The sequence below is a fragment of the Rhinatrema bivittatum genome, chromosome 5, assembly GCF_901001135.1.
Source record: "Rhinatrema bivittatum chromosome 5, aRhiBiv1.1, whole genome shotgun sequence".
Lineage (NCBI taxonomy): Eukaryota > Metazoa > Chordata > Amphibia > Gymnophiona > Rhinatrematidae > Rhinatrema > Rhinatrema bivittatum.
In genome coordinates this window covers 374,101,069-374,114,474 of record NC_042619.1, presented here as the reverse complement: position 1 = coordinate 374,114,474, position 13,406 = coordinate 374,101,069, and the positions used below count along the sequence as shown (strand labels likewise).

Below are 13,406 nucleotides of genomic sequence, written 5' to 3'. Positions count from 1 at the left end.
CTTCTATTCCAACGCCTTGGTCTTGGGCCTCTTCCCTTGAAGGGAGAAGCCCCTGCAGGGCCCTTCTCCCTACTGGGAGGGTCCTCAGGCCCTCCAGCCTGCGAGCTGGCCACCCCAGGTTCTCTACAACCTGCAGGTCCCTTTCTTCCTCCATTCCATACTCAGAAAGGGCAATTCCCAGGCTATTCCCCAACCAATCATCTCCTCTCATCTGTCTTAAGAGGAGACCCCCACCATGCCCTTTAACACACAAATGGATTAATACAACTGAATAAAACACAAACATCAGTTCCTCAGTATCACACCAACAAACAACTTTTTTTTACCAAACTCTTCACAACAAAGACAACTCTGGGCTTCCACACCTAAAATGTCTTGTACTACTAAACAGGGACAGGAGCACAATCGGTGATCCCCCCCGCCACACACACATATTGACTAATAAGAAGTCTATGTACTAAGCAATTTTTCTGAAACTAGTAATTTTTATTATTTTTTTTTCTACAGACACAAAATAGAAAAACCCTTTAATATCCCGGGCCCTATGAAATTCCAAAGGCATTACTAATTTTACCTTACATTTCAAAAAGTGTTTATATATCAGGGAACTGTCAGTACGATGCTATCATCAAACTTTCCTTTTCTGCATGTCCTCAAAATGTCGCAAAGCAAAGACTGTCATTTTCAAGTCATAATGACATCATATTTAGTACTGACCTCCCACGGTGGCGATAATGAAATTTGGAGGCAATATTTCCTGAAGTCAGTACAGTATAATCCAGTTGGTTATTACTGGCTTCCAACAGGAACAATATTTTTCACTACAGACCTCACTAATGGGCCATTTTCTATTTTTTCATCATGCAACATCCATTTTACATCATGCAACATCTTTCAAAGCAAATGGCTTATACATTTTCAGCCCAAGAACTTGAAAATAATATATACCCAGCAGACCTGCTAAGACCTTAAAATCTTGAACAGGAACAGCAGTTAGCACTGTATAGTTTTAATTTCAGAACTGTGTAAAAGGAAAGACTCATAAGTGAAATGATCACTCACTGGTAAATGTCCAAGTAGAGGCGTGCTAAGACCTTAAAATCTTGAACAGGAACAGCAGTTAGCACTGTATAGTTTTAATTTCAGAACTGTGTAAAAGGAAAGACTCATAAGTGAAATGATCACTCACTGGTAAATGTCCAAGTAGAGGCGTAATACTGTCAGAGACGTATATGATGCTTCCATCTGTAGTCACTGCTATTATGAAGCCATCTAGTGCCTGCGTAAAACAACACAGAAGAGAACTTCTTAGCAATGTTGGGACTGGTGAATATTTAATAGAAACAATGATGCTTGCTTACAACTGGCATGAAAGAGCCATAATTGCACTGCATGTAACAAAGTGGACTCTAGCTTAAGAGCAATACAAGGAAACGTTAAGTAAACTGCACATTGAATGTGTTCTCATGAGATGGGAATTTTAGCAAATGTCTATTATTTTTTTCCACATTCAGCAGTGTTCAGAAAGTGAACAAACACAAAGGCCATGCACAGAGAAATGGGGTAATATGGGGTGAAAATGTGCATTTTGTAAAAGAATTGGGGTTTTCTCCCAACTGAAGAAAAAACAGGCTGTACAACTGTTCTACCTCAAAAAGGGGCCTGTTTACTAAATGGCATTGCCATGTTAATGTATGCTAAACATAGACATCAGTACTTGAATGTTAAAACTCATTAATGTGCTTTATTAGTAATACTCATAAGAGTGTTACTGATAATCTTACAAAATTTTGCAAAACAAGCAGCCAAAGTTAATGAGCTGCATCATATAAAAATGAATGCAAAACAACTCATTAATATTAAAAGGCTCTCAGATCTCCCCCTGGGCAGCAAAAGCCCCGCCCCTGGCAGTATTCCCCCTGTAGCATCCACTCCCTGTGGTAGGCAACCCTCTAGGCATTGCCCTGCATCACATTCCTCCACCCTGGTCAGGAAACCCCCACCTCCATCCATAAACCCTATCCTGCACTAGAGTGGAATAAAGAACACTTGCCCCCCCTCACACAAATTTTGCCCCTGCTACCAGTTCCTCTCCTTACCCCAGGACAGCCTCAGGTCTTCAGGGGTAAGGAGAAAGTCCCTGCCCCACTGGCACCAAAATCCAATATGGCACCAGCTGACCTGAGGGCTCCCTTTGCCATGCACCTCGGCCAGGTGTGTAGGCCAATGACATGCGCCTTAATAGAGCCACCACAGGAATGAAGTGAATTCAGAATCAGTGCATATGCAATTTTAGCTTCAGTTTTATTTTTATTTTTCAGTGTGGGAAGTTTGTAACAGTAACAACCTCCATAATTGTGAGGGAAGCCAAGGCAAAACCTGAAGTCCTCCCTTAGAGGGGCAATAACTGCCAGGAAACGCATTCTCTATTCGTCATTATTACTTCAGTATTTAACAGTGATAGAATAAGAACTTTTGCCCTGTTAATAAAATGGCCTAATCATTGTGGGCACAGTTGTGCTGTGCCTCTGTGTGTGACTACAACGGGAGACATTAAAAGAACAAAGTGGAGCAGTCAGTGGTAATGTCCGCTGAATATTGATAAATATCAGAAGAACATTTGTAGAGCTGCCAATATCAGAGAAATATAAGGAAATAGGTTGTTGCATTATCTGTCAAGCAACAGAAGAAAGACTGTTCAGAGATTCAAAGTGATCTTGCTGTTAACCAGAGAATGTACACTTTTCTGCCATCTGGAAAGCATATTTTTAAAAAAGTCTGTAATCTATAAAACATCTGTGTATTGCCTGTTATGACAGTGACTCAAAATTATCTTAATTTCTTCAAAACAGATTGCAATTAAAACACATGAATTTGGTTTAATGGTGAAAAATCTGTATAGGAGCACTTTTGGAAACCAGCCCTTGAATTTAAAATCCCCTAAATGTCGTCAACTGCACCCATGAGTTGGAATGTTGCATAACAGTGTATTCCACAACCAAATACCATTGCGGTTAAAGTGATGTGTTAGAAAGTATGACAATTTTTGCTATTACTTTTGCGGTTTTTCATTACCACAGAAGTCTTCCAACATACTGCTTTAGGGAAGTGTTGCGATTTTGCTAATTGAGGGTTCCTTGAATGACATAATTTAGCTCGGGGTGAAGTGGGGGTAAAGGTTTGTACAGTACATACAAACTAGATGTCGCTTATTGAAAATTCAGTGGAAAATATTTGCTCCCTCCAAACTTGACTCCATTCTTCTTCTGCTTGCCAACTGGAACCCACTCTCCTGCCAACCGGACTGAGGACTCCTATTCCCGTTCTCTCCACCGCTTCAATCTTCAGGTGTCCTCTCCCTAGCTGGGTAAAGTGATCTGGCTAACTGGTCGGAAAAACTGCAGCCCTAAAGTTAGCTGAATAATATTTTAAAAAAAGTAGCAGTTGAGCAGAGGCCAATTTTCCTTTCTCCTGCTCCCCAAATCTCTTTAAAAATGTATCAGGTTAAAGCAGGGCTGAGCCCAACCCATTCCTCTACCTTCAAAATAATATTTATGTACATCCAGTCCACTCCGACCCATCTGGCTCCCTCCGACAACACAGCTTTCTCACAGGACAAGCAGGATGGTAGTCCTCACATATGGGTGACATCATTGATGGAGCTCAATCACGGAACACTTTTGTCAAAGTTTCGAGAACTTTGACTGGCACCTACTGGGCATGCCCAGCATGGCACTAAACCTGCAGCTAGCAGGGGTCCCTCTTCAGTCTTCTTTTTTTCCGCGCAGCAGTAGCCACATGGGTTAAGGAGCTCCACAGAGATTCCTGACAGGAATTTTCCTCACGGAATTACTAAAAACTTTCATACCCCACAGGGTATTTTTGAATCCGCGGTACTCCGGTAAGCTTTTTACCCGGTTTCGATCGATTCCCGTCGAGTTTGGCCCTCGCGGCCTACTGGCCGTCAACTGTAACATGGCTAAATTTTTCAAAGGCCATGGCATCGGGGTTCCGTCAGTGCCCAGACTGTACTCGCACCATGTCCATTACAGACCAGCATAAAGTCTGTGTAATGTTTCTCGGGTGCAAGCATGATGTCCTGACTTGCACCAAATGTGCCTTAATGACACCAAAAGGTCGCAAGGCCAGAATGGAGAAAATGGAACTTCTCTTCCGTTCTCAAACTCTGACGCCGTCTATTGCATCGACGTCATCTGAACCAGCACCGTCCACTTCGCGCCAGTATCGGCCACCGGCCGGTGACTGTCCAGCGTCGACGACTTCTCGGCCTTCAACTACCTCTGCTCCCCCTCAGGACCGAGCGGATCGTAGAGAGAAACATCGGCATCGACACCGCAAGTCTCGGACCATCGAGGAAGGAAAATCTTCAACCTCGCCATCGTCTGAGCCACCATTGTAGAAACCCCGTCCAGAAAAGGCACTGACCCTTTCTGTGACCGGGTCACCGAGGAAACCCTCAACCAGATGGGTATTGGAGCCGCGACTCCGCCTTTAACTGTGGTCCCTCCGGCTATGCCTCTGCCTCCTTCCTCCCTTCCAGAGCTGGGGCTGCTTGCTCCAGGTCTCCGTGAAGAACTGGACCGGATGGTTCAGGAGGCCATCGATAAGGTGATGCACAGACTCCAAGTTCCTCCAATACCAAAACCGGTGCCAATTGTGGAACCGACTATCGATCCGATTCCAGCAGCTCTGTCACCGCTGCTCTCGAAGATGGAAGCGCTTATAGCCGCTTTTCCACCGATGGATCCTGAGTCACTCACCCTTTTCCTTCCCTATTACTACTTCCTTCCTTTCCTTCCCCCTCAGTTCCTTCCTTTTCATCCTCCTTTCCCTCTCATTCCTCCTCCATTCCCTTTCCTTTCTTCTCCTTCCCTCCCCTCTCACTCATCACCCTTCTCTTCCCCTTACTCATGCCTTCTCACTTCACTAATTTCTCACTAATTCCCTTTCCTTCCCTCTCACTCACAATCTTTTACCTTCCATTTCACTTATTCAGCTAAGCTCTCCCATCCTTTCTCACTGTTCTCAGTAGGGAAGGAAGGGGAGTTAAGCAAGTGAGGAAGATAGGAAGGAAAGGGATAGGGAGAGGAGGTGAGGGAATGAGACTTCCTTCTTCTCCCTTCACTTTCACTGCCTGCCTCCCTCACCTCCTGAATTTGTCAGGCATGTTCTTCGGCATCACCACAGTCTTATTCAGCCTATAGGGTGGCAGAACTCTCAGAGACAGGTCATCACTGTGCCATACAGTTCTACTCTTGTGCCTGCGGAGGTGGGAACCTCATAGGCACATCATTACCATGCCACCGCAGTTCTCTTCAGCCCGCGAGGGGTGTAACCCATGTGAACAGGTCATCACCGTGCTGCCACAGTTCTGCTCATGTGACTACAGGGGGTGGGATTCCCACGGGCACGTCATCACTGCGCCACTACAGTGTCTGGGGCCTGATTCCAAGGTGGGTGGATCACAGCCCTCACAGGACCACCAGTGGCTATGCCACTGGTTTAAAGGGCCAATAAAAAAGATGCCATAATGCATGAGGTTTTGAGATCTCAGAGGTCTCTTCTTCAGATGTGAATTCCTATATTCTAGACCCAGGGGTAGGCAACTCTGGTCCTTGAGTTCCACAAACAGGTCTGGTTTTCAGGATATCAACAATGAATATGCATGAAATATATTTGTGTGCACTGTCTCCATTGTATGCAAATATATTTCATGCATATACACTGCAGATATTCTGAAAATCAGATCTATTTGCAGAACTCGAGGGCCAGAGTTGCTTACATCTGTTCTAGACATACTAAAAACGAACGCCACAGATATTCACAATCAGAAAGATGCTGTTGAAAACGTGGACCCTTGAGCCGGCTCGAGGGCTTGGAGGATCCACTGTAGGAAGGCCTACAGCGGTACTTGTAGCCGGGAGGTGGAACAGGACCAGGAGACCTGACAAGACCTTCACCTATACCAACCCTCATTCCCCGCAGGTTGAGCCCTTGGGTGCTGGGGGACTTAGGCGAAGGTCTCCTGGCGAAGTAGAGTCCGGTGAACAGTCTGAGTCGAGGCAGGCAGAAGACTTGGGAAGACGGAGACGGTCCAGGAGTTGTGGAAGGCAGCTGGGGTGCAAGATGAGGAACCAAGCCAGAGGTCAGGGCAGGCAGAAGACAGACGAAGTCGGTGAACAAGTCAAAGGTCAGTACGGGCAGCAGACAGAGAATTCCAGGAACCAGGCCAAAGTCAAAACCGAAGAAGCAAGCGAAGGTAGGAGCAGAGTCAGGGACACAGGAGCGAAGTCAGGAATACAGGAGCGGAGTCAGGAACACAGGAACGCTGGAGCAAGAGCAGGAAAAGCAACTAGCTACTCAGAGAGTCGACCTGTTGCCAAGGCAAGGCAGAGGGGTTTGAAGTGATCTATATTTAGGCCTCTGCAGATGACGTCAGGTTGGGGCCGGGCCGATGTTTCCCACTGTGGCCCCTTTAAGTTTCGGGCTTCTGCGCGCGCGAGTGCCTAAGGGGCAGAGTCCCAAGCAGAGTTCGGCGGTATCTCCTTCATGGAGAGAACGCCGCAGGAAGGCCCCGCCGCGGGTCCGCCTGGCATGGGGAAGCCGGCAGGGAGCCTCTAAGTCCGCAGGTAAGAGATGGGGGACCCGGTCGCGGCTGTCCACAGCCGGATTTCCCAACAGTACCCCCCCTCTTACGCCCTCTCTCCGGGGTTCTTGGCTTGTTTGGATGCTCTTGATGGAATTTGAGGAGAAGAGATTTGGCTAAGATATTGGAGGCAGGCTGCCAAATGTTCTCCGGGCCGAAAACCTCTCACGAGATCAGGTATTCCCAGCGTTGATGATGAAACCAGACGTCTAAGATCTCCTGCACCTGGTAGATGGGGTCCTCATCTGCCATTGCATTTAGAGGCTTCGGTGGATTATGGTGAAAGCATGAGAGGACCACTGGTTTGAGCAGTGAGACATGAAATACATTGTGTATCCTTAGACTAGATGGCAACCGTAAGCGGTAGGAGAGTGGACCCAAGCGTTCAATGACCGAAAAGGGTCCAATGTATTTAGAAGCCAACCACATGGAGGGGATCCGAAGGCGGATGTGGAGGGTGCTCACCCAGACTCGATCTCCGGGGTTAAAGAGTGGAGCCTTGCGGTGGTGTCTAGCTGTATCCTTCTTAGCGGCCTCTGCCACTCGTAGGAAGTTGGCTTGACTGGATTCCAAGAGAGAGTGGCGTTGCCGGGCTGTGAGCTGAGAAGGCACAGACAGAGGAAGGCACAGACAGAGGAAGCAGTAAAGGTGGTTTAGGTTGTTTACAAAACACCACTTGGAAAGGAGAGGCTTTAGTTGCCGAGTGAGTGTGATGATTGTAGGAGAACTCTGCCCATGGTCACAGGGCCACCCAATCATCCTGTTTGTCTCCCACGAAGGTACGGAGGAATGTCTTCAAAGAGCGGTTGGTCCGCTCTGCTTGTCCGTTGCTTTATGGGAGAAAGGCTGACATGAAGTCTAGCTGGACCCCAAACTTCTTGCAAAGTGCCCTCCAGTATCTTGCTGTGAACTGTGATCCTCGATCTGAGGCGATATGCTGTGATAGCCCTTGCAGGTGGAAGATGTGCTGTGTGAAGAGTCGGACGAGTTCTGGCGCAGTAGGGAGCTTTGGGAGAGCCACGAAGTGGGCCATCTTCGAGAATATCTACGGTGACTCAGATGACCTGCTTTCCTTCGGATACAGGTAGATCAATTACGAAGTCTGTAGAGATATGCATCCAGAGTTCTGCTGGTACAGGTAGTAGCTGCAATAGTCCCCAGGGACGACCGGGTAAAGGCTTCTGCCGGTCGCAGGTTGGGCAGGAACATATGCCTGAACATCCCGATAGAATTGTGGCCACCAATACTGGCAGGTTAAGAGTTCCAATGTCTTGGCCTTGCTTGGATGCCCGGCCGTCAGTGAATCGTGAGCCCAAGAGAGGACTTGTTTTCTGCAGGTGGATGGGTACAACCACCTTGCCTGTAGGGACTAAGTCCGTTGCTGTCAGAAGGACCTAAGCTGGGTCTAGGATATACTGCGGAGTTACTGGTGTGTCCTCGAGTTCAGAATCCGGGAGAGGGCATTGGCTCTGATGTTCTTATATGCCAGTCAGTATCGTAGCGAGAAATTGAAGCAGCTGAAAAACAAGGACCAGCGAGCTTGTAGGGGTTCAGCCGTTGAGCCCAACAGAGATATTCCAAGTTTTTGTGGTCTGTGTATATCATGATGGGATGTTGGGCCCCCTCAAGCCATTGCCGACACTCCTCAAAGGCCATCTTTATGGCTAAGAGTTCTTTATCACCTATGCCATAATTTCTTTTGGCGGGGGAGAACTTTTGAGAAGTAGGAGCAGGGAAGTAGTGTGCCCTTGCTGGAGGCTTAGCTAAGAACCACACCCACAGCTAAGTCAGAGGCATCTATCTCCACGATGAGGGGCTGAGTGGGATCTGGGAGGCGCAAACAGGCATCAAGTAAGAAGGCTTGCTTTAAGTCTTCAAAGGCCTGGAGAGCCTCTGATGGCCATTCCTTGGCATTGGCCCCCTTTTTGGTTACGGCAGTGAGAGGGGCTACTCTTTGAAAGTAGTGAGGAACAAAATGGCGGTAGAAGTTTGCAAAGCCAAGGAAGTGCTGGAGAGCTATAATTCCTACTGGTCGTGGCCAGTCTCTGATGGTGGAGACCTTCTCAGGGTCCATATGAAATCCAGTAGTAGATACAAAATATTCTAAAAATGGCAAGGATTCCAGTTCAAATAAACACTTTTCTGCTTTAGCGAAAAGGCGGTTCTCTCAAAGACATTGTAGAACTCGACATACTTCGCATCGATGCGTGGAGAGATCCTTTGAGTATATAAACACGTCGTCAAGGTATACTATTACAGAGGACTGGATATGTCTCGGAAGACCTCGTTCACGAGGTTTTGAAAAACCTCTGGGGCATTACATAACCTGAAGGGCATTACTAGATACTCGTAATGCCCATCACGAGTGTTGAAGGCGGTTTTCCATTCATCGCCTGGTCTGATCCGTACTAAGTTGTATGCCCCTCGGAGATCAAGCTTGGTAAAGACCTTAGCCCCTGCAGACGGTCAAGGAGCTCTGAGATGAGTGGAAGAGGATATCTCAGTGAGTGATGGAACTGAGACCCTGATAGTCAATACATGGTCTGAGTGTACCGTCCTTCTTGGCGCGAAGAAAAACCCAGCCCCCGCTGGGGAGGTCGAGGGTCAAATGAATCCTCGGTTCAAGTTTTCTTGGATGTACTGTGCCATTGCTTCCATTTCTGGTAGAGATAGAGGGTAATCCTGACCCCGGGGAGGCGTCGAGCCGGGTAGTAGATCTATAGCACAATTAAAGGGCTGATGCTCCAGAAGAGTCTCGGCCTGTTCTTTAGAAAAGACATCCGCGAACTCCACGAACTGCGGTGGCAGAGTCAAGGAGGTGATTGCCAGAGGGATGCTGGGGTGCGGCAACTTGAACAAACATTTAGAGAAGCAAGTGGAGCTCCATGTGGTGATTTGGAGGGAGTCCTAATTAATGAGTGGAGAGTGCTTCTGGAGCCAGGGTAGACCAAAGACAATAGGATGGATCGCTTTCTCAAGGATATAGAAGGAGATCTTCTCCTCGTGGAGCACTCCGGTGCAGAGGGACACTGGAGCGGTGGTAGCAGAAACTTGGCCTGGAAGAGGAGTGCCGTGAATAGAGAATATCCTCAGTGGTGGGGTACGCAGCAGTATAGGAAGTCCACCACATCCACCAGAATGAAATTTCTTCCAGCCCCTGAATCAATTAAAGGCCAGTGTGGAGAATGAACCCCCCGAGTATGAGAGGGATACTGGAACCGTGCATTGGGGAGCAGGATTCACACAGCCTAGGGTCAGCTCCCCAGTGACACCTAGGCTCAGGAGTTTTCCGGACACTCCTTGAATTGGGTGCTGCTTTTCCTCCAGAGTGAGAGGACTGTGACCCAACTGCATGGGTTCCTCTTCTCAGGCAGCTTGGTGTTCAGGAGGAGGTACCAGCGGACGGGAGAAAGACGGCGCCAGTGGGACTGGTCTCCGAGCTGGTTTCATCTCTCGGGCCCGTTGCTGAAGGCGGCGGTCAATCTGCCCAGTGAGATCAATCAAAGCTTCAAGATCATCAGGGAGGTCCCGGGCCGCGAGTTCATTCTTAATTATGGAGGACAGGCCCTCCAGATATATGCTTCTCAGGCTGTCCTCCTGCCAGCCCAGTTCTGATGCCAAGGTGCGAAATTCGACTGTGTAGTAGACCAGAGGCCGGGACCCCTGGCATAGATGGAGGAGTTCAGTAGCTGCAGTGGATTGCCGAGCGGGCTCATCAAACACTTGCTTGAAAGCATGGATGAACTGTTGGAGATTCCCGAGCAGGGAATCGCCCCGCTCCCACTCCCAAAAGGGAGAGGCCCAGGCCAGGACTCGGCCGTCCAACAAGAAAAGTATATAGGTTGTCTTAATCTGGTCTGACGGAAACTGCGCAAGGTGCAGAGTGAAGCACATGAAGCAGTGGTTAAGAAACCTCCAGCACTGCTTGGGAGCCCCAGCATAACAAGGTGGCATCGGCAAATGCAGAGATGCGGCGGGCCCAGGAGCCGGGACGGGAGCCAGAGGCGGAGCTGCAGCTGGGGGAGCCGAGTCCAGGTGGTTGGCCAACCTCTCGACCGTGGCCGCCAATAGGTCCAAGCAGTGCTGCTGCAGGCATTGAGCCATGCCTGGAATGGCCTGGAGACTAGGGATATCCACCGGGTCCATGTCCTTGGCAAACTGTTGAGAACATGGACCCTTGAGCCGGCTCGAGTGCTTGGAGGATCCACTGCAGGAAGGCCTACAGTGATACTCATAGCCGGGAGGTGGAACAGGACTAGGAGACCTGACAGGACCTTCACCTATACCAACCCTCGTTCCCCGCAGGTTGAGCCGGCCCCGGCCTTGGGTGCCGGGGCCGGCAAGACTTAGGTGAAGGTCTCCTGGCGAAGTAGAGTGAACGGTCCGAGTCGAGGCAGGCAGAAGACTTGGGAAGACTGAGACGGTCCAGGAGTTGTGGCAGGCAGCTGGGGTGCAAGATGAGGAACCAAGCCAGAGGTCAGGGCAGGCAGAAGACAGTCGAAGTCGATGAACAAGCCAAGGGTCAGGACGGGCAGCAGACAGAGAATTCCAGGAACCAGGCCGAAGTCAAAACCGAAGAAGCAAGCGAAGGCAGGAGCAGAGTCAGGGACACAGGAGCGAAATCAGGAACACAGGAACGCTGGAGCAGGATCAGGAACAGCAACTAGCTACAGTGAGAGTCAACCTGTTGCCAAGGCAAAGAAAAGGGGTTTGAAGTGGCCTATCTATAGACCTCTGCAGATGACATCACATTGTGGGCCGGGCCGAGGTTTCCTGCTGCAGCCCCTATAAGTTTCGGGCTTCTATGTGCGCGCGCGCCTAAGGGGCAGAGTCCACAACAGAGTTCAGCGGCATCTCCCTTGCGGAGAGAACGCCGCAGGAAGGCCCCGCTATGGGTCGGCCTGGCATGGGGAAGCCAGCAGGGAGCCTCCGTGTCCGTGGGTAAGAGAGGGGGGACCTAGTAGCGGCTGTCAGCGGCCGGGTTTCCCAACAGATGCATCACTGACTGCTAGTTAAAATATATATAGAAAGATTCTTTTTGCTAAAGGCCAGATTCAAAATGTCTATATGCATCCCTATAAAAGGCTGAAAATTTTTAGCACAAACACAAATGGAAGAAAATACATCTTTAATGAGTGGAAGTCTTAGATAGTAACATAATCATCAGTTTATTTCAATTGGCCAAAAACCTGCTTTAATGTAGAGGATTGCAAAGATCATGTAGATTTAACTCCTGGATAGTTTTTGAGCTCTTACTTTATAAGGGACAGAAAATGTGCATTGCTGCATACTTAATCTAAAAATCATAAAAAATGGATACTATCTGCTAAAGAAAACTTTAGACATGACATCAAACTACTAAATAAAATTCTGTATGAGTACTGTAAATTTTAGGGTGTCTTCCTTCCCCAGGTCAGAACATCAAAAAGAATTGCATTAAAACTGCTTAACTGAATTTTCATTTACCATGGGAGTGAATTTTCAAAAATTTTAGAGGCATAAAATTAGCATATAAGCACATACATTACTTGTATGCATGTATTTCTGGTCTTGCATTCACAATTACGTGCGCAAAAAAAGGGACAGTCTAGGGTCATTCTAGGGCAGGGCCATGAGGTAAGCATGAGACTTACACAAGTGCATTTGACAACTTGTTCTTGGAATTTTACGCCTGCCAATTATCTTGTGCAACTGATATCAGAGTCATCTATTGTCTACTACTGGTTGGATGGGAGGTCTGGGTAACTGGGGAGAGTTCAGCCGCGCAGCCTGCCTCCGTTCCCTTCGAGGCCGCTCCGAAATCGGAGCGGCCTCAGAGGGAACTTTCTTTCGCCCTCCCCTCACCTTCCCCTCCCTTCCCCTACCTAACCCACCCCCCCCGGCCCTATCTAAACCCCCCCCTTACCTTTGTCCCTAGATTTACACCTGCGAGAAGCAGACGTAAATCTACGCGCGCCAGCGGATTGTTGGCGCGCCGTCTTCCGACCCGGGGGCTGGTCCGGAGGCCTGGACCACGCCCCCGGGCCGGCACCACGCCCCCGGTCCCGCCCCCGAAATGCCGCGTCCCGCCCCTGAAATGCCGCATCATCCGGTCCCGCCCCCGACACGCCCCCTTCAAAAAACCCCAGGACCTACGCGCGTCCCGGGGCTCTGCGCGCGCCGGCGGCCTATGCAAAATAGGTGCGCCGGCGCACAAGGCCCTGCTCGCGTAAATCCGGGCGGATTTACGCGAGCAGGGCTTTTAAAATCCACCCGAGAGTCTGGTTTCTTGGGTTTTCCATTTTAGTTTTTTCTAATTTGTGCTCCTTTATTTTGTATTCTGTATTTAGTGAGGGTCTGTCTCTGCTCTGTGTGTGTGACCACGATGAGAGATTCTGCTAGCATGTAGTGTCTGTATAGGGATCGGGTTTGTTTTGTTTCCTCAGTAGGTGGTGTATTGGTATTCTAGGACCCAGTGTAATATTTACCCTTGCTTATTCACAGATAGGGTTATTGTTGTTTGAGTCCTTGGTGTTATTACTGTTATGGTATGATAGGATTGCAGTATAGATTTTGAGTGTCTTTTTAGCGGGGTTTTGTGTTAGTTCACATTGTGGAAGGTGTTTGTGCTGCTGTTACTGTGAGGTGACACCAGCATTTGAAAATATCTTTTAGTAAGGGAAACATTCAAGCTCCATTGCTTGGGGGAATTTCAGTGGATGCACAGAGTTACAGAACTGGAGGTGCAGGATTTATATTG

The 13,406-nt window shown here is 48.6% G+C and overlaps 1 protein-coding gene across 2 annotated transcripts in view; it reads right to left on the bottom strand.

Moving 5' to 3' along the window:
* LOC115093104 (neuronal PAS domain-containing protein 2-like) overlaps positions 1-13,406 on the bottom strand; it is a 260,661-nt gene that overhangs the window by 128,760 nt on the left and 118,495 nt on the right. For both annotated transcript variants that reach the window (XM_029604797.1, XM_029604796.1), the window contains exon 5: positions 1,190-1,279. In XM_029604797.1, the coding sequence (XP_029460657.1) occupies positions 1,190-1,279 (90 nt within the window). The remainder of the gene's footprint in view (positions 1-1,189; positions 1,280-13,406) is intronic.